This window comes from Erigeron canadensis, chromosome 2 (genome assembly GCF_010389155.1).
Source record: "Erigeron canadensis isolate Cc75 chromosome 2, C_canadensis_v1, whole genome shotgun sequence".
Taxonomy (NCBI): Eukaryota; Viridiplantae; Streptophyta; class Magnoliopsida; order Asterales; family Asteraceae; genus Erigeron; species Erigeron canadensis.
Window position 1 is genome coordinate 40465058 of NC_057762.1, and position 19214 is coordinate 40484271.

The 19214-nt window shown below is 34.1% G+C and overlaps 2 protein-coding genes across 3 annotated transcripts; both read left to right on the forward strand.

Annotated features, from left to right (window-relative positions):
- Positions 1 to 856: 856 nt before the first annotated feature.
- LOC122589632 (pentatricopeptide repeat-containing protein At3g53170) lies at positions 857 to 6565 on the forward strand. Of its 2 annotated transcripts, XM_043761946.1 has the most exons (9): positions 857 to 1359; positions 2190 to 2805; positions 2887 to 3289; positions 4104 to 4474; positions 4652 to 4681; positions 4773 to 5179; positions 5543 to 5742; positions 5834 to 5974; positions 6126 to 6565. In XM_043761946.1, exons 1-4 carry the CDS (start codon positions 1030 to 1032, stop codon positions 4117 to 4119), a joined length of 1365 nt encoding a protein of 454 aa, XP_043617881.1. In that variant the 5' UTR covers positions 857 to 1029; the 3' UTR covers positions 4120 to 4474; positions 4652 to 4681; positions 4773 to 5179; positions 5543 to 5742; positions 5834 to 5974; positions 6126 to 6565. The 2 variants fall into 2 exon arrangements, 1 of the variants encoding a protein (XP_043617881.1); XR_006322295.1 differs by lacking the exons at positions 857 to 1359; positions 2190 to 2805; positions 2887 to 3289 and having other exon boundaries at positions 4122 to 4474; positions 4773 to 4839; positions 4934 to 5179.
- Positions 6566 to 9816: 3251 nt separating this feature from the next.
- Positions 9817 to 18307, forward strand: LOC122588394 (histone deacetylase 15-like). Its single transcript, XM_043760499.1, has 18 exons — positions 9817 to 9993; positions 10738 to 10914; positions 11077 to 11191; positions 12159 to 12235; positions 12841 to 12916; positions 13086 to 13150; positions 13466 to 13521; positions 13600 to 13723; positions 13826 to 13951; positions 14074 to 14124; positions 14328 to 14396; positions 14523 to 14631; positions 14790 to 14869; positions 14955 to 15037; positions 15120 to 15165; positions 15677 to 15848; positions 16956 to 17473; positions 17579 to 18307. Exons 2-18 carry the CDS (start codon positions 10747 to 10749, stop codon positions 18080 to 18082), a joined length of 2439 nt encoding a protein of 812 aa, XP_043616434.1. The 5' UTR covers positions 9817 to 9993; positions 10738 to 10746; the 3' UTR covers positions 18083 to 18307.
- The last annotated feature ends 907 nt before the right edge of the window (positions 18308 to 19214 follow it).

Below are 19214 nucleotides of genomic sequence, written 5' to 3' on the forward strand. Positions count from 1 at the left end.
TATATAAAAAAAAGGTAATTGGATGGAAACCCCCTAATACCATGTACCATTTGTTACCCACTAATCCCCCATCCAGGCTAGTGTCCAGGTGATTCTCAACCACTTAATAATCCTCTGATTATCTCAAGTTTGCCTTTGCCAAGATTCGAACCAAAACCTCCCCCGAAAAGTGGCGACTGGTGGCCATTGGGCTATTACCCAAAACATAATTACATTCATATACACTTTTGTAGATTACCAGAGCCGATCACCGCTTCATAAAGATTGTGGTTTTACAATCTTTTTGTGTTGATGATAGCGATTGTTGGCGGAAGGAGAATGGAAGAAAGGAGGGTGTTTTTTTTCCCCGATGTTGTTTAAGGAGACAGATGGTGGTTCCCGGCGTGGTTGTTTAAGGTTTGTTGTTGACTTGCCGGTGGTTAATGTGTATGTGTACATATGTATCTAAATGCTTCACCTGCCATATCCGCCTATTGAAGAAATATATCGAGGAATTTGGATATTTGTTTATTTGTTGGTTAGTGGAGAATTTGAAAAACCATAAAAAAAAAAAAGCCGGCGAAAAAAAAAGTAAAACTTTTGTTGGCCCACCAAAAAATTAAAATAAAACTCGTTTGTGAGATGACACGCATACTCATACACGAGTTTTAAATGTATATATAGAGAATACGTGATCTAAGTGGGCATAAAAATAAACTTTCCAACAAGTAGTTATAAGTTGAAAACAAAATTTTGTTTTCAGTAACAAGTACTCTATTTTTAAAACATCATATTTGAATAAAAAAGATTTCATGTTTTTCTTAAATACACTAATTTTCTCAGTTAGAAATAAAAACCCACCAATTAATACTCTATTTTATCCTCTCTAACATGTTCCATCCTTGTATTCCCAGTCTGGCAGTCTCCCACCTAGTCAAATTTCTAATTTTCTGTAGCCTTTGAACAAGCTACAAACAATAACTCAATTTTCCAAGTTAAAGCTAATTATCAAAAATAAAACCACTCATATAATAATATCAATCTTGAAAAATGGAGCTCTGTATCCACTTATCTTCTTCATTTTTCACTTCGTCCACCAACTGTTTGATGAAATGCCTCAATGAACGTCCACGCTCATTTTCAAACCCAACATCATTTGTGTTCATTACAGCAGCCAAGAAGAAGAATTCTCAGGACCCTTCTCCAGAAAAATCGATCGATAAACACTTGTCGTACATTTTAAGATCAGAAGCTGCCATTGAAGCTATTGAAAGAAAAGCTAACTCCACTACTGTTAAACATAACCGCTTTTCGCCTAAACTGCTTTTGGAAGCTTTGGATAATGCCACTCGACATAAACGATGGGAGTCTGCTCTTAAGGTTCAATTCTTCAGCTTTTCGTAGATACTGTTTTAGTAACTTTATATAATTATATGTAGTTTACAGTAATACTCAATAATTATGTTGTTGCGATGCTTGCATACACGGATTATTTTTTTAAAGAACAACTTACTTTTTCACTTGTCCGAATGTACTAAAAGGTCATTATAGTTAGTTGTCATATAACTATTGGGCATTATGCAACTGAGTAACTGATAAAGTCCTGTTAAATTGATGACATGGCAAACATGTAATGTATGCAAAAATGTTGTCATCATTTGATCAAAAGCATATTGCCACATAATTTATTTTGCCGACTTTTACCAGTCATATGGTTGAATAATGCCCAAAAGTTATATGAAGTTTGATGGCCCAAAATTGAGCACATTGTCTGATTTGGACAATTGTAAAAGTAGGGTATAAATTTAGACAAAAAAAAAGGAGTAAAGTCACAATTTGTTAGAAGATGTTGCAATAATGAAGATTAGACTCATGTAGAATTGTAGAAATGAGACACACATGTGGTCTAAATGAATGCAAATATATATATGTGAAATCGATGAGAAATGAATATTTGAATAAGAGTTTGATCACTTAAAATGTATACATGTGAAGTAAAATTGTTGGGAGAAAAGGTAGCTTCCTAGTTGATTTTCTATCTGCAAAGTTTTTGCAAAATTATTTTTAAAAAGAATTACTATGATATATGGTAGCTGCATAATGAAAATGGGATTTAGAGACAGAGACAGATACTTACATCCTCAGTTGATTTTGGTTGCTGTGGAATGATAAGTTAAACTAGTGTTTGGTTGGTTTTATTTGATTTTTAGATATTTGATCTTCTTCGTAATCAACATTGGTATGAGCCAAGATGCCAGACGTATACAAAGTTACTGGTCATGCTAGGCAAATGCAGGCAGCCCACGAAAGCTAGCTTGCTTTTTGAGGTGATGCTGCAAGACGGGCTTAAACCAACTATTGATGTTTATACTGCACTTGTTAGTGCTTATGGTTATTCTGGACTCTTGAACAATGCATTAGAAATCATTGATGATATGAAGTCGATACCTGACTGCAAACCTGATGTATATACCTACTCAATCTTAATAAATTGTTGCACTAAGCTTCGTAGGTTTGATATGATCAAGCAAATTCTTGCTGACATGTCATATGCAGGAATTGAATGCAGTATTGTTACATATAATACCGTAATTGACGGGTATGGGAAGGCGGGATTGTTGAATCTGATGGAAAGTGTATTGACAGATATGCTTGAACATGGGACTTGCCTTCCGGATGTTTTCACGTTTAATTCAGTTATTGGGGCTTACGGAAACTCGAAGATGATTGTAGAAATGGAGAAATGGTTTGATGAATTTCAACTGATGGGGATAAAACCAAACGTGATGACATATAATATCTTAATTAAGTCATACGGGAAAGCAGGCATGTATGACAAAATGGGGTATGTTACGGAATACATGAGCAAAAGATTCATTCCCCCAACTAACGTTACGTTCAACATAATTATTGATACATTCAAACAGACTGGAAATATTGAGAAAATGGAGGAGTTTTTCTTGAAAATGAAGCATCAGGGAATTAAGCCTAATGCGGTTACTTATTGTTCTCTTGTGAGTGGCTATGGTAAAGCTGGACTTTTGCACAAGATAGATTCAGTTATGAGGCAAATAGAAAATTCTGATGTGACACTTGATACAACTTTTTTTAATAGTGTCATTAGTATTTATGGTCAGGCTGGTAATATGAAAAGAATGGGTGAAATGTTTTCTGCTATGAAGGAGAGAGGGATTGAACCAGACAGCATTACTTTTGCTACCGTGATTCATGCCTACAAAGCTATGGGAATGGTGGAAGCTGCTCAAAGTTTGGAGAATAGTATTGTTATGACCGAACATACATTATCCAGGTGACACTTGACTACTTCTAGCTCTGCCTGTTTGGTCTGATTTAATCAAAAACACAGTTGATAAATTAAGAAATGATAGTTTTCATTATACGGATGATCCCTGTGGTTAGCACGAATTTCATCGTTGGTCCCTAACATAAAAAAAACTATTTGGTTGGTCCAACTGATTGCCAAAACTTGGGCGCTTGGTCCATCCGTCTCACAACCGTCAATTACATACCGTTAACCTTTTCATGGGTCCGTCACATGAGGGTATATTGGTTTTTTTTTTACCTTCAAACTCAATAAATAATTAGGCAATTTTACGTATCTCTGTAATCGGTTCTCTTACATCAACTCTTTGAATGTTTCTCCTTATCTGTTATTTCAACCATATATATTTATTGATATAATTTTAGTTAGTTTTTATTTTACCTAGTGTTGTTCAATCTCCATTCATAAACTTAAATGTTCCAAGTATATTTTGTACTCAATTCTTAACTAATTTTAAGTTGTTAAGCTTTCAAGCTGTTATGCTATGGGGGCATCTGTCAAACACTATAATTAGAATCACATTTTATTGGAAAATAACAAAAGGAGAAATTTTGTCAATGTCATTGCTGTTGGTCTAATTGGCACTCTGGCGATACACAGTTTATAATAATTAACTCTGTGCACATTTGAATTTCTATTTCTGCAAGAAGCACACCTGCAATTAGGATCATAATACTGAACAGCTAGACTTGACTTCCCATTTTCTTTTAGATTTCATTTCACTGAACTCGAAAAGTTTGAAAACAGTATTGATGTATGTGTCATACATTGATGTGATCAGGGACAAGGTTGAGTGAGGGCGAGTATGGTTGATGGTAATGTGGATGAGATGCTATTGAAAAGGAAAAGCAAGCCATAATAACTTTACTATTACAGGTCTTTTTGACTTTTATTGGAGCATTGGGTTCTAGGCTTCCAGCACAACTAGGGTCAGGGTCAGATTAACATGCAGCCTAAAACTTCATGCCCTTGTAGATTGGTCAATGCTCATCTGGTAACATGACTGACGGCAGTATAAGATATCTTTCCAAACTTTTGCCGTTCCCTTTCGAGCCTTTAACAACCAGGCCTTTTCTGAAGATGTTGATGGTGAGAGCATATCAATATGAGTTAGAAAGAGGGAAAATTCGGGAATCGGGAGGATATAGAAGGGTATGCACATCAAATTTTGTAATTTTTGTAGTGTAAAAGTCATCAAACATGTTTGTGAGTGTAAATAATATCTGAATTATATTTTCGAAACAAATAGGGTTGGTTATATGAACCACAGAAGTTCAAAATTACATTTCTATTTGGAATCTGATACACAATCTAACATGTTGGTTTCAGCTATTTCTAGCGGTACTGATCCTTTCCAAGGTATGTTGCTTACTAATCATAACAGTCTTGTTAGAGCAAAATGAGAAAGTTAGTTTCAATGTACTAAACTACCCTTTTTTAAATAAAAAAGGAAACATTTCATACTATGGTGGTTTCAATCCAAGAATGCTGAGTTGTTGTCTCTTATTTACTGCAAAGTTAAGTATTTTGATTTTTTTGGTATTTCGTCAAGCATTCAAACCTGTCAAAGGAAAAATATTCATTTACAAATGCAAAATATGAAATTATCAGTTCCAGATCATTCCAGAAATGGACCTGGCTATTCGAGAATTCTATCTTCAGTTAGTGTTTTGAAGGGAGCTTGAGAGAAAAGTCGAATGCAGAATATTCAGGGTCAGTAATCACTTGAGGCATTTGATACTTAAACCACAGGTTCCAAAAATGCAAAAAGAAAAAAAGAAAGAAAGAAAGGATAGAAGTCATGGATGCTTGCATTTGTGGAATGTGGAGTAACCAAATTTGGATATTCAAAAGGAGGTATGAAAAAGTATTCCTGGTCTATCATAATTAATCACTATGTCAAGTTCTATTTTAGCTGTAAATACGAAGCCTGTATGACAATTAAACATTGTAGTTAGACTCATTTTCATAAGAAAACCAGCTAAGGTGTCTCAGCAGCACTTGTAGACGCATACAGCTGATGTGTATATAGTAAAAAGGATACCGGAAGCAGTTAACTAAGATGGTGTATACCTTAAAGTTGGCAGAACATGTTTATGAAACTCAAAATCTGTAGTGTTTCAGGACTTACTGTGGTATTATGATTACTTCAGAAATAGGTGTTGGATATGTAATGACATAAAGTCAGAAGGTGCTTTTCACTGTGATTTCTTCTTGCAGATGTAACATTATCTTATCAGTGCATTTCCTTTGATTTGAAGATTGATTATGCAATTCTTCACATACCTTTTTGTTTACAAAACTCAATATCTGAGCTATCTTTAAGAGGAACAGTCTGATGGTGATTTAATGGGCGTTGATGCTATTGGTAACTCAGATCTTGATAGATAGTTGGATTCCTTGAAACAAGACTTACATTGGTAATCGAAACTTTGGTTGTGTGCAATTTGTTACTGTTTTTTATTGTTTATACTGAGGCTGATACACATGTTTTTCATATGCACTATACAGGCTTAACAGGAGCCTGCTGAATAGAGTGATTCAAGCATTGGAGATACAATCTGCTATTACTTATCAATATACAACAACCAGTGTCAATTAACGTAGTTGCCTGAACAACTGTTAGAGGATAATACATTCGAGGAATCGAAGGTATTACTATGTCTTTATGTTCTAGCTATCAAACATTATGATAATACAAAACACTGGTAGAATGATAGATACACTGCAAAAACTTGCAACAAAATTATGTATGGAGACATTTGCAGCAGAAGCTAAAGTTGGTTAGCTTTTGGATTTGCAGTTTAAAAGAGGTACAGGGTTAAGATTTTATTAAAACCTACAACAGGCTAGACGTAAAAAAAATGGTAATTGGATGGGAACCTTCTGATTCCATGTACCATTTGGTATCCACTAATCCCCAGCCAGACTAGTGTCCAGGAGAATCTCAACCACATAATAATCCCCTGATTATCTCAAGTTTGCCTTTGGCAAGACTCAGCCAGGATGCCTCCTGGGAAGTGGCATAAATTTCTTTGTTGATTGTAACGGGTCAAAAGGATAAACTTTGTATGAAATGTGTCAGCAGTTTATCAGTTCGGAGGTTCGGCATGTACAAGGTTTGGTATGCTGCACATATTATTGTTCTTATAATAGTTATGATATTATTTTCTTTTGTGGTCATGAAACAGAAACCATTTCATGTATTTATATATGATGAAAGGCAACAATACATTCTCATTTTGTAGCCTGCCAAATGCCAATGAACTGTCATCTTGTTGCAGCAGCATATACACCTAAAGTTACGAGTAAGGTACATCAAAAGTGGTTATTAAGTTATGTATAGATGTGCGAAATTGGTTGTGTTAGATCAAGCAGACAATTGTCAGTTTGTCGTTACAGTTTTATTTTGGGTTTATTGAGTTGTTGGACCCAAAGTTATTTAGGTGTGCATTGAGGAGACTAGCAAAATAAGTTGCGTTTTGATGCTTTTTTGTATATTGTGATTTTTATCTATGATTTTATCAAAAATCACAAATTTTTATATTCCCTAATCAGTAAGCCCTTATGTTACACAACTTAAAGCTAGCAGCAGACGAAGCTTTTATCCCCGCCGTACCATTTGCTTTATGTACTAATTAAAGTTTACAAATTTCATTTTTGTATTTGATTTACACCGAAATATAAAGTCTTATAAGAACTCATCCAATACCACACATTGTATGGATACTGAAACTTTTTGCAGCTTCCTTACAAAAAATTTTTAGCATATTTCAGTGGCACCTAGTGAGTTGTGACCAAATGTTTATAATGTAAGCAGCTATAATTAAGAAGTCACATAGTATTAAGAACTTATCCATTACCACACATTGTATGGGTACTGAAATTTTTTACAACTTCTTTACACAAAATTTCTAGCTTATTTCAGTGACACCTTGTGAGTTGTGACCAAATGTTTATAATGCAAGCAGCTATAATTCAGAAGTCAGAGAGTATTGCATTATGTGAACCCCATTTAGATGATAGTATGGAGTGAATATAAAGGTATCCATATTTTAATTTGCCAGTTTTTTTATATTAATTTATAATTTAATATCCGTGCACGATTCACGGTTTATACAAATATATATATATATATATATATATATTACGATTTTTCTATTAAATATTTATTCACTATTTTGATGTTATCAAGTATGGTCTATATTTGTTGTTATGTAGTTTGTTAGATTACTTATTATAGTTGATTATTCACTTATATAAGTTTTTAGGGGTGTTTGATTCAATAGAATTACTAGGAATTCAATGGAATTTGAATTTTTTGGTTGGTTTATGAAAAAATTTGAATTTAAAATATTCCTTCAAATTCCTTAGAAAACGTAATATAGAAATCCTTCACATATGGTATTTAAAGTTTATAATTAATATGGCATTCACATGTATTGACCAATAGGCCCTTCATCTGCTTCATTATCACTACTAGAGTACGAATTCATCTTTCTCAAGTGACCCTTCCGACTACCTTTTGGCGGCCTCACACCGTCTCCACCGTCATTGCTAGTCACCTTTTCCATCACCATCTGTTTACATCTATAGCACGCCATCGGGCATTACATCATCAAACGAAAAAACAAGGATAAAGCAAAAAAGAAAAAAGGAGCCACGCCACCTCAAAGGATTTGACCCGACTAACCTCGATCCAACAACATATTCGGCCCGGTGGTTACCTAGAAGGGAAAGATCTAACTTTAGGCCAAAAAGGAAAGATAAAAGTGTGGCTCAGATCAAAGGATCTCATGATGTAGTTAGTTAGGAGACCATTAATATAATGTGAAAATTAAAAAACTATTGAAGATGGAAAGAAAGATAAATTGTGTGTGAGAGTAGAGAGGATGATGGTGATGGGTTTTCTTTTTTGTTGTTTATTAGTAGGTGTAGCTCACTTGCCCCTATTCTTTAAACTCAATCAGATCGTTTATTATTATTTATCATTTTAAGAATTATTATAGATTCCAATTCATTTGATGAATTAATAAACCAAACATGACAATAAAGACAACAAATTCTAATTCCAATTCCTTTTAAGAATTTAAATTCTTTTCAAACCATTCGGAGTACCAAATGTGTCCTCATTAATTAATAAGTGTTTTAATAAACTACTAGCTAATCAATCCGGGTGATACCCGGATATGAGTAGCAAAATACATATAAAAATTTATATATTGAAATACTTGTAAGTGCGTTTATCCAATTAACCATAATATTTAATTAAATCACCTATAATGATTTCATACATAGTTTTTTGAGCGACTCGAAATTCCATAAAATCAATAAAATAAAATTGTAGCGAAACAATATATTACTAAAAAATGTAAAAGGTAAAACATTTAAAGAAAATATGAAACATCAAATGGGTTCTTCAAGTAGGAAGTGTGTTTATGAGAATTAGTTATGTAGCTTTGGAACTTTTATTTTATGAACATCATCTACATCTTCATGTTCAACAACTTTCTTAGAACCTGAACTTGAGGCAGTACCTGCTGTTTCACTGGTCCCGAACATAACATTCTATTTATGTTTAAAATTAGAAATAATTTAATATATGTATAACAATTTTCGTGTTTAAGTTTAAGGTTCAATAATAAAAGTTTGGCATGTAATAAGTTGTACCTCTTTGTTAAGCCCAATACTTGATGGCAGTTCATTCAATACTTGGAGATCAACACTGAGCCATCCTATTTTAAATTAGTTTAAATAATATGTGTTAAGATAATTGAAATAAAAGAAAGTTAATTTCAAGTGTTACGTGGTACTATATTTGATAAATACCTTATCACCTGATGCCATATGGAGTATAGCCTCAATAACACTAACATTATCTGAGAACTTGTAAACTGTGTACAAATCAGACTTGTGCTCGATATTGTATTTTGATACGTTGATTCTCCAAGCAAATCTTTTTCCGAGGAAAACGTTAAATTCAGCTGGGAACATCTTTGAGTGTTCGCCCTATACATAAAATATAAATGGAGCTCAGTCATTGTAAGGTGTTGCAAACTCATCAAATAATAATATCATATGCACCTGGCAAAATTTTAGCGTTAAATTCAGCTGGGAAAACGTTAAATTGTTTTTGTTTTTTTTAATTTTATTTTGACGTTAAAACAAAATTTAAACAAAAATTAAGCTAATGAAAGGGCAATGTTGCCACTTGGTAAAATTTTAGAAGACATTAGGCTAAGAAACATTGTTTTATTAAGGATAGAGATTGAGATAGAGATTTTGTAATAAAAAAGAAAAAATGCTTATTCCTCCTAAATCATCTGCTAATCCTTTTAATACATTTTAATAATATATTATTATTATTATTAATGAATGAAAATTTATGATTCAGAAGGATTAAACTCTTTTTCAGGGAAAAAGATATACAATTACCCGTACGATAATAATACAATTACCCTCCAACAGTAGTTAGAAAAAGAGAAAAAACAAGGGCTGTAGAAAACAAGGCTTTCGGCCTCACTCAGTCACCCCGCCAGAACCCCCCAAAATAATAATTAAATTAAACCATAAAATCCTTCCAATATATTTACAGAAAAGAAAACCAAACAAAAGGGCAAAAGGCTGTTGAAATCCTAATCAAGTTAAAGCGCTTCACCCAGCTTAATCAGGTCAGTTAATCAATTATTAATTTAATTAAAAAAAGTCATTTTGATTTCTATTTTGTATCTATTTTTATTCATTTTGAATTGAATTGTTGGTTATATTTTGTGTTGTGGCGCTCATTGAATCTTTGTCACACTTGCCAATTAAAATATGTGATATTTTGTGTGTTGGCTTTCAAAAGTATGAAACTTTTGGTTATGGTAAACGAGACAAAGTACCGCGCATTGCGGCGGTAAGATGGTGGGGGTGATAAGTCATATAGTGTGATAGCCAAATGCTTTAGCCGTACGAAATTCGTCAAAAGTATAGCGAATGACATCTCTAAGAAAGAGCATGAAATTTTAAGAACACCTATATAATTTATCGATGTACAGTTTTTGAGATAAAAGATTTTGAATGAATTAGAGGAATAAAATGATTTATACATTATGCATTGGCAGGAGAGAGAAAAATGAGTGGTTGAGATGTATATAGATGTATTGTACATTATGCATTGGTAGGTGTACATTGTTGAAAAAGTTGAAAAGTTGAAAATTTTTGGAGGGAACAAATGCTAGAGAAGTAGAGATAGAGATAGAGATAGTAGAGAGAGAATTAGAGATAGAGATAGTAGAGATTATGTTTATTTGCTTTTTTTGAAAAAGTATGGTACTTGCAGATTGATATTATGAATTCATTAACTACATTGAACTATGTTGAATATTCGGATAAAATTTCAAATTTAATTTCTGAATAAGTTTCAACTGCAGAAGAAGTCTATGGGGCAGACTGAGGACACGACTCTTGAGGATACGCACAATAAAGAAGATGATTTTGATGATGAAGACGATAGTGACGGGGACCTTTTAGAAAGATATACGTCGGTTGATCACTGGTTTTGCATCAACTGTACCATGGTGAATGTTGATGCTACTATATATTGCCAAGTATGATTATGCCCACTCCTTTCATTAACACGGTTTTAGTTACTTGCCTAAGATTCTATATTTGTCTGATATACGAATTGTTGTTTGTGTGCTCTACTAGTTATGGTTTCATTACCTCATAGTGGGTGCTTATCAATATCTTGCAACACCTTTTATATGCAGATTTGTGGAGAGCACAAAAAATCTGGAATCCTTAGTCATGGCTTTCTGGCGTCACGTTATCATGAGGCAAGCTCTATTAAGAATATTTCGTTGCAACGAAATAGGACTCCAGAAGGTGTAATCTATCACTCTATTCTTATTTTGTGTGCCTCTCCATGTTTGTGTTGCAAGAAAGGGTTTATTATTCAATCAGTTCGGCCAACTATTATTGTTATTAGGATGCTCTCCTCATGGATAAAGTACTTAATAAGTTAATAAGAAACAAAAAAAATTGACTAAACTACCATAAATCTTTAGTCACTGATGGCCAACTATTATTCAATCAGTTCGGAAATTTCCCCAATGAAACTTCAGTAAAGTTGTATCACATATTGTAGGGTCATAATCTCGTTAATCCTGTCATATCAGCATATCTTAAACGTAACAATGCAGGGATAGTCTAGTCCTGAAAATTTGAAATCAATAAACCGTTTTTCAGAAGCATGGGGATGAGCCAACAGGGAAACCGTTTAAAATAGAGATGAGCGTCACACAATATAATACACTGAAAAAACATTTTAAGCACATAATCAGGGTAAACATATTTATGCTTTTGAAATTTAGGACCACGGGATTTCTTGGAATCAGAAATACTAAATTTTTTATGATTCTTCCGAGTTCCGATTAACATAAAGAATTTACAAACTACTGTCGCGGTCGCTTTATAAAAACTCAATACATGCTGGGGAGTAATAATCCTCTGCTTTTTTGTATTTTTAATCTTAGATCTAGCTAAACCCAATAATTAATCCAATCAACTTCCAGAGTATATCGCATGTTGTTTTAGATCCAAGGATTTATAAGGTTTTCTGCTTCCATGAAATGCAAAGATGAGGTAAGCAAATGAGAAATGTAAAGCCATAATGCTGCAACGATAAAGAAAGTAATTTTAGGAGCTACTAAACAATATTATTTTAGGTAATTTTTTTTAGCATCGAATTAGAAAAATTGCCATTTCACATTTAAATGTTGATGTTTATCTTAGCTTCCTTTTTTCATTCCTGATCTATTAGTTTTGATGATCTCTTTATCTATCAATGTAGCTTCTTGCTCAAAAACGTTAGCGCCACATAAAATGACAGCAGTGGGTTTTGATGAGAGGATGTTGCTTCACTTTGAAGTAAGAAGTTTTTCTGAGGTTTTAACTTTCATGCATGTCCCTAAATTAGACAACATGGCCCTTTTAACATTTTTCTTAATGCTTTTGTGGTTAAAAGGCTTATTTAATCATTTTTTCGAAATTGGTGTATTGTAATTTTGCAAATTAGATATTTCTTGGACTGCTGTAGTGAAATAAGGTTGACATGTGGGGGTCGCTTGTCATTGCTCGCAAATGACTGAATTGATAACAATGTACGAGTTAAGTTCTTAGATAAACCTCGGTGGATAATTAAGATTTTACAAAATGTCTTGGTAGAATATGTGAATGTAAAAACTAAAAATTTTATCCTTAAATAGAGAGTGGTTTACTGGTTTAGTTGTATTCATGTAATAGTGTAATACAAGAGTTGCCAGGGTCTTCAGTTTTATATAGGCTGTGTGAAATATGTTATTTATCTGCCTGATTCAGTTGGTTATGGATCTCCTAATTGGCTTACCTTCAACGCTTATATCAAGTTCACGGGTTCAGTTGGTTATGGATCTCTTAAATGGCGTACCTTCAACACTTATACCAAGTTCATGGGTTCTGTAATTGGATGTACGTACTTGGTTTTAATGTTGTAGGTTGAAAGGAAGTCTCTACCTCACTCAGAAAGGCCAGACCGTCTTCGAGCAATTGCTGCCAGCCTTGCAACAGCAGGTATGTGACTCATCGATTTGTTGCATTTTTTTTAGCTAATAATCTATATTTCACCTATTTCCAATTGAATACAACCTGCATAGACCTGTTTCTATATCACAGTTTGTTGCTCTGCCACGTATGTTGCTTGGTATTTCTGTTCTTACTCACCCTCATGTGTAAATCATAGGCATATTTCCTGGAAGGTGCCACCCGATTCCAGCTAGAGAAATTACACGAGAAGAACTCCAGATGGTGAACATTTCTCTCGTTTGGTTAACAGTTAACTTGTAGGCGACCTTTTTTTCATAAATTATGCTATAAATTGTGGAATTTTTACTCTTGTTCGTATAACTATATTGATTTTATCTGAGGACAAATATTATTATAAAGCTAATTGCAATGGGATATAATTATATCTGAATAATTTCTACTTTATTATATTGAGCCACTTATATCTGAAATCACTTCTTGTATTGGCTCTACATGTGGTGCTGTGCAGATGTATAAATAGTAACTTTGGTTTAACTTGATCTATTGACTTCAAATTAACGTGATCCTTGTTTTCAGGTCCACTCTGATGAAAACATTGAATTTGTTGAACGTACAAGCCAATGTGTGGCTGGGTATGTGAAATAACAATAGTTAATAGCATTGCCCCGAGATATTTATTAATTAAATTGGTAATTAATGTTGTCTGGCAGTTATTTCACCACTGATACTTATGCAAATAAAGATTCTGCACTTGCTGCAAGACTTGCAGCAGGATTATGTGCTGATCTTGCTAATTTAATATTTTCGGGTCGTGCAAAAAACGGGTTTGCTCTGGTAAAATAGCATATAAAGATCATGGCACTACATTTCATCCGTAGCTACTTTATTAATAAGTTATCTGAGTGTGGGTGTATGTCTGTCTGTATTATGGGTCAGGTGCGTCCTCCTGGTCATCATGCTGGTGTAAAACAGGCAACAGGGTACTGCCTTCACAACAATGCAGCAGTTGCTGCATCAGCTGCTCAAGTTGCAGGAGCTAAGAAAGTGTTGATTGTGGATTGGGTAATGCTTGATAGTTTGTTTAGCTTCTCCATTAGACTGTTTCAGTATACACTAGATTAATTGTTGTAGATGTAAGTAATAAACAAACTATGATTCCTATATATCTCTCCAAACATTTTCAGGATGTACACCATGGAAATGGCACTCAAGAAATATTTGAGCAGAACAAATCGGTGAGCCTTCCGTACCATTGATATTACTTTCTTGAGTTTCTTCAGCTTGTCGATACTATGCTTAGTAAAATAAAATGCATATATTATACAAGCATTTATTAACATTAGGTGCAAGCTCTTCAAGAAACTTGTTGCTGTTACTGCTGCTAATCTGACATAGAATGCTAGTTTTTTTTATTGCTCATGATACTGATTTGTTGCAGGTGTTGTATATATCCTTGCATAGACATGAAGGTGGAAAGTTCTATCCGTTTACTGGTGCTGCCACTGAGGTAACCAGATCTTGACCCTCAACTATTTCTTATATGATCATGTGGAAGTGGATGCATCCATATCCATCAAGTTTCATTTAATTCATCCTTATTATTTGCTAACAGTGAATATAATATTTTTGTCAGGTTGGTTCCATGGGTGGAGAAGGGTACTGTGTAAATGTTCCATGGAGTCGAGGAGGGGTTGGAGATAATGATTATATATTTGCGTTTGAACATGTTGTGCTTCCAATAGGTTATTTCCTGTTTCCTTTCCATATCTTTATTATTTTTTATTTCGTTATATCCTTGTTTTTTTTCTTGGCTTTGCTAATATAATATATTGTTTTTTCACTTAATGCCTTGTTTAATTTGTCTGGTTATGCATTCATGTGAGAACTCATTTGATTGCAGCTCGTGAGTTTGCCCCTGATATCACAATAATTTCAGCTGGATTTGATGCAGCAAAGGGCGATATCCTTGGATGCTGTGATGCAAGCTCTACATTCAAATTTTAATACATTACCATTCCTTTTTTATATATATAATCTCTTACTAATTAGATCTCAAATCTTGTAGGTGACTCCTGCTGGGTATGCACAGATGACTAAAATGCTGACTTCTTTATCCAGTGGAAAGTTGCTTGTTATCCTTGAGGGCGGGTCAGTATTTTTCTTTATGCGATCACTAGTTCCTTTTTTAATCAATTCATTCGCGTGATATGTCTATGTATACCTTTTGCAGCTATAATCTTCGCTCAATATCATCATCAGCTACAGCAGTCATCAAGGTTGATACTTTATTACTAAGCATTATCCTATTAGCAAGTGGGCAGTGGCAACTGATATGTTGAGATATTTTGATGCACTTTCTATATGTTTATATAATCTGCTCTAATATGATTCAAGGCAAAGAATTTTTCTTACACTAGATTACAGAAGTTTGTTTTTCAACAGCAATATGCCTTTTTGTGATGCTCATATAACATTCTTCTAATAAAATGATCAAAACAATGAGAAAACGTATGATTTACCATCTATTCTCTGAGTAATTTTTATTTTAAGCTACAAAGCTATATTTCATTCTATACTTCAACTGTGAGTGGAAGATGAATTACTCTTTGAAACTAATTGACTTATAGAAAGAGCACTACAGTAGAAAGCACTTGATCTAGATGTCCTAAACTATCATTGAAAAATAGCTGTGAAATTCATCAATGAAGAGTGGCCTATACTTTTAGGAGTTGTATAATCTTTATTTTCTTAATTTTAATTTCTAGTTTTTCTTTCTTCGCATTGAAGGTTTTGCTTGGTGAAAACCCTGCAAGCATATTGGAAAATGTTGTACCTTCTAGATCTGGACTTCAAACTGTTCTTGATGTTTTGAAGATCCAGAACGATTTCTGGCCTATTTTGGGATCCATCCTTTCAGATGTGCAAACAGTATGGGAATCAAATGCTTTGCAGGAAATAAGTGAGTTAATTGTTATCTTTCCCCATACATGGTTTTTTTGAAACCTTCTTTTATTCCAGCTATGAGCTAAAAATTTCTATAAAACCAACTTCAATAAAATTCGAGCTTGTTACGTAAAAGATTAAAAGTGTTGTTGACCTTAGATACATATCCGGATATCCTGTGGCATGATATTCTTGAAAATGATTTGAGGTATCTTTTTGTTATGTGTAGTGGACCAAATAAAGGTCGTCTTTTCAAGTCTTTAAATTAAATGCAGGCTTCAGTATATTGAAATAGAAGATATTGTAGCAATGCCCATGAAAATCTTTGTTCATATTAAGATGCTATATCAGCGCCTTTATCCAAATTTTCATCTTTAGAACTCTTAAAACTATTTTAGTTTCTGGTTCTCAATTAATGGCGTGAAAAGAAATTTGACAGTGGGGATTTAGAATTTAGAGGTGGAAAATTGGTTGGGTTGAGTACCAAGTTGAAACAGTTAATCTGTTTATGTGTGTCGAAATGGGGTCGGTGTGGGTTACTTGAGGTCTTTTTGTATTTTTTTTTTTTCTTTCAATTTGTTAGAAATAGTTACAAGTAATGTATTTGGAAATTATTTTTACTAAAAATTATCAGTATAGTAATATTCTATAGTTTATAATGAAATAGTTTAGTATATGCTGCACGTTTTAGAAATACGTTTGTGGCATCTTTCGACCCGTTTCTTGTTTAGCTCAAGCTTGTTTATTCTTCCCATTTGATCAGCTAGAGTCTTAGAGATAAGTTATGACTCCAGTAGGTCCATTTTGAGTAATTGGGCAAAAATTGCCACATCTAGTAGGGTCTATCTACTTTGTAATTTGTAAGGCAACATGGGATCCCCAAATCGATTTCTTTAAAATTTGGGAGTGTTCCAAATCTACCTTGACGAGTGTGGAAGTATGACCCTATTCAGATCTTGACTTTTACTTTTTAATCTTCATCTTGCAGAAGAGAAGAGAAAACTCCAATCTATACCACTATGGTGGAAAGTCGAAAGAAAAATTTTCTACATTACGTTTTGTTACCTTTGTCACTCATTTTGTTATCTTTGTTTCTACCAATAATATTATTTATTTTTGATAGGAGATGCTGTGAGTCATAAGGAAAGTTCAAAAAGAAAAGTCGATGAAACAGGGATTCCTCGTCCACAGAAACCAAAGAAAGCACAGGGTTTAAAAGGCATTGAGTTGAGAGAGCCTACGGGTGGGGCATATAGGTGTCGGGATGATGGTAATGAGAATGTGGGCATGGATCCTGGGAGGGCTAAAGGAATGAAGGGCATTCACAAGCTTCCAGGCTTTGATTCAGAAGCTGTCAAAGATGTGCACAGCGGCTTCTCTTTTGAAGAAGCGACCAGAGGCTTTCAGGGCAAAAAAACTTCTCCCAATTTTACAGAGAGACCCATCGATATATCTGATCACCCTATGTATTCTCCTCCGTTTAGAAAAGTATATAACAGTTTGTTGGATTTAGTAGGGGAGAGAAGGGATTATGTGGAGAATGTTATGATTCCGGGAAAGCTCCGTGAAGTGATGATGATGACTGACGAAACCTTTAAAGATCACGTCAACAAATCTATGATTCAGATGATCTCTGTACAGGTCTGTTATTGTAACTTGCTTTTGTGATTGTTATTCTTATATATCTACCGTTATCTTATTTTTTTGCCCTTCCTTTTTAAATTAAATTTGTTATGATGTGTCCAGGATGAGTTTGTGAAGCGATTGAAGCTGTCTGATGAAGACAATAATCGTTTACTTTTAGAAAACAATATTTTGAAGAAGAAAATTAAGAGATTGAAGGAAAGTAAGAACGTTGAGTTTCAAGAGCAGCGGTTTAAAGAGCTTCAGACTGCCTTGATGCTTGAAGAAAAGAAGAAAGATATGGCTGAGTCTAAGTTGAGAGTGGTGCGCCAAAAGGTGGATGCGCTGGCTTCAGAAAGAGATGAGTGGAGGCGTCGATGTGAAGAGTGGGAGGTTAAGGTAGAGAGGTTTGCACTGGATATGGTCGCAATTGGGGAGAGGGAAAATGGTTTGAAAGTCAGGAATAAGGAATTGGAATTATCTATGAAAAAGTTGTCGGAGGAGGAGGAAAAGGTTACACGAGACCGAAAGTCCCTTGTGGAGGGTCTTACTAAGTTGGCAGGCTACACTCACAAGTCTCTGGAGGAGCTTAGAGCTGCCGGTGAGCGCTTAGAGGAGAAAAATTGACTTTATTTCTCAGTTGGCTGCCAGTTTGGAGCTTCCTGCAGAAGAGCTGCTTCAGATCGATCATGCACCCTTTCCTCAAGACCAAACTTGATTTCTTCCCTCTTGTGACATGTTTTTAATTTGGAAAATTTGTGTTTATAGCCTTTGTTGGCTTTTTGAAGAACAACATATGTTCATAGTCTCTGCTGGCAATTTAAACAATGTATGTTTGCAGGTTGACTTTTTTCTGATTTGCACTTACTTATCACAATGTATGTTTGCAGGTTGGCTTTTTCCAATTTGCACTTGCTTATTACGATGTGAATTATTGTGTATATATAGTTATGGTGTAGCTTACTTATAACCTGAAGCATATGGTGTAGCTAGATGGAATCTAAAAATAAAAAAGGGAAGAAAGAATTTGTTACATACCACGAGATGAACTACATGATGTTAGTAACCGTGACACAAGCATCGACGGTGTATATGTGGGAAGAACCAATGAGATGAAACAAGTTCGTAACAACATTGCTACTCTGATATGGAATGCACGTCATTAGTGACTAGTATTATTATATTATGTTTTCGAGTGTTTGTAAACGATTATGTTTTACTTTGTTAAAATGACCATTTGATATTTAATTATGAAAGAAATTATGTGTATGTCTATTTTTGTCCTTTTACATATATTATTGACAGCTACAAGTACTCTGCCAAACACCTAAATTTATCTAACAACTACAACCTCCAGCTTTTAGTTACAGCTACTAGCTAGTTTTGCCAAACATACCCTATGTCACTTGATTTATATATCATAATTCAAAAGACTGGCTGAAGTATTTGTATTGATGATATAATAACTTTGGGGTGGCCTAAATAGCCTTTTGCGTTATGGTGTTTCTCATATATAACATTTTTTTCGTTGCACCCCATTCCACATTCATGATAGATTACTTTTTTTTTTTTTTTTAAAAAGGACCGTACCTCTGTTTTATTTGGGAGGTGATCTGTATACCACTAGTTTTTGGCGATACACCACCCAATATGCTTTATTGAGTTGTACAGTACAACACTATAAAGCACAGTTAGTGGTGTATTGCCAAAAATTGGTGATGTATAGAGCTGGTTGGTCCACAGAGGAAAAAAAATTGAT

Bases quoted from the DNA above. Each gene is read 5' to 3' on its own strand.
- LOC122588394 (XM_043760499.1), top strand. From the start codon at position 10,747: ATGGGGCAGACTGAGGACACGACTCTTGAGGATACGCACAATAAAGAA. The intron at 11,192-12,158 runs GTGTAATCTATC...CTATCAATGTAG, and splicing joins ACGAAATAGGACTCCAGAAG to CTTCTTGCTCAAAAACGTTA. The intron at 14,397-14,522 runs GTAACCAGATCT...TATTTTTGTCAG, and splicing joins TTACTGGTGCTGCCACTGAG to GTTGGTTCCATGGGTGGAGA.
- LOC122589632 (XM_043761946.1), top strand. From the start codon at position 1,030: ATGGAGCTCTGTATCCACTTATCTTCTTCATTTTTCACTTCGTCCACC. The intron at 1,360-2,189 runs GTTCAATTCTTC...TTTGATTTTTAG, and splicing joins GATGGGAGTCTGCTCTTAAG to ATATTTGATCTTCTTCGTAA. The intron at 2,806-2,886 runs GCATGTATGACA...CGTTCAACATAA, and splicing joins TAAGTCATACGGGAAAGCAG to TTATTGATACATTCAAACAG.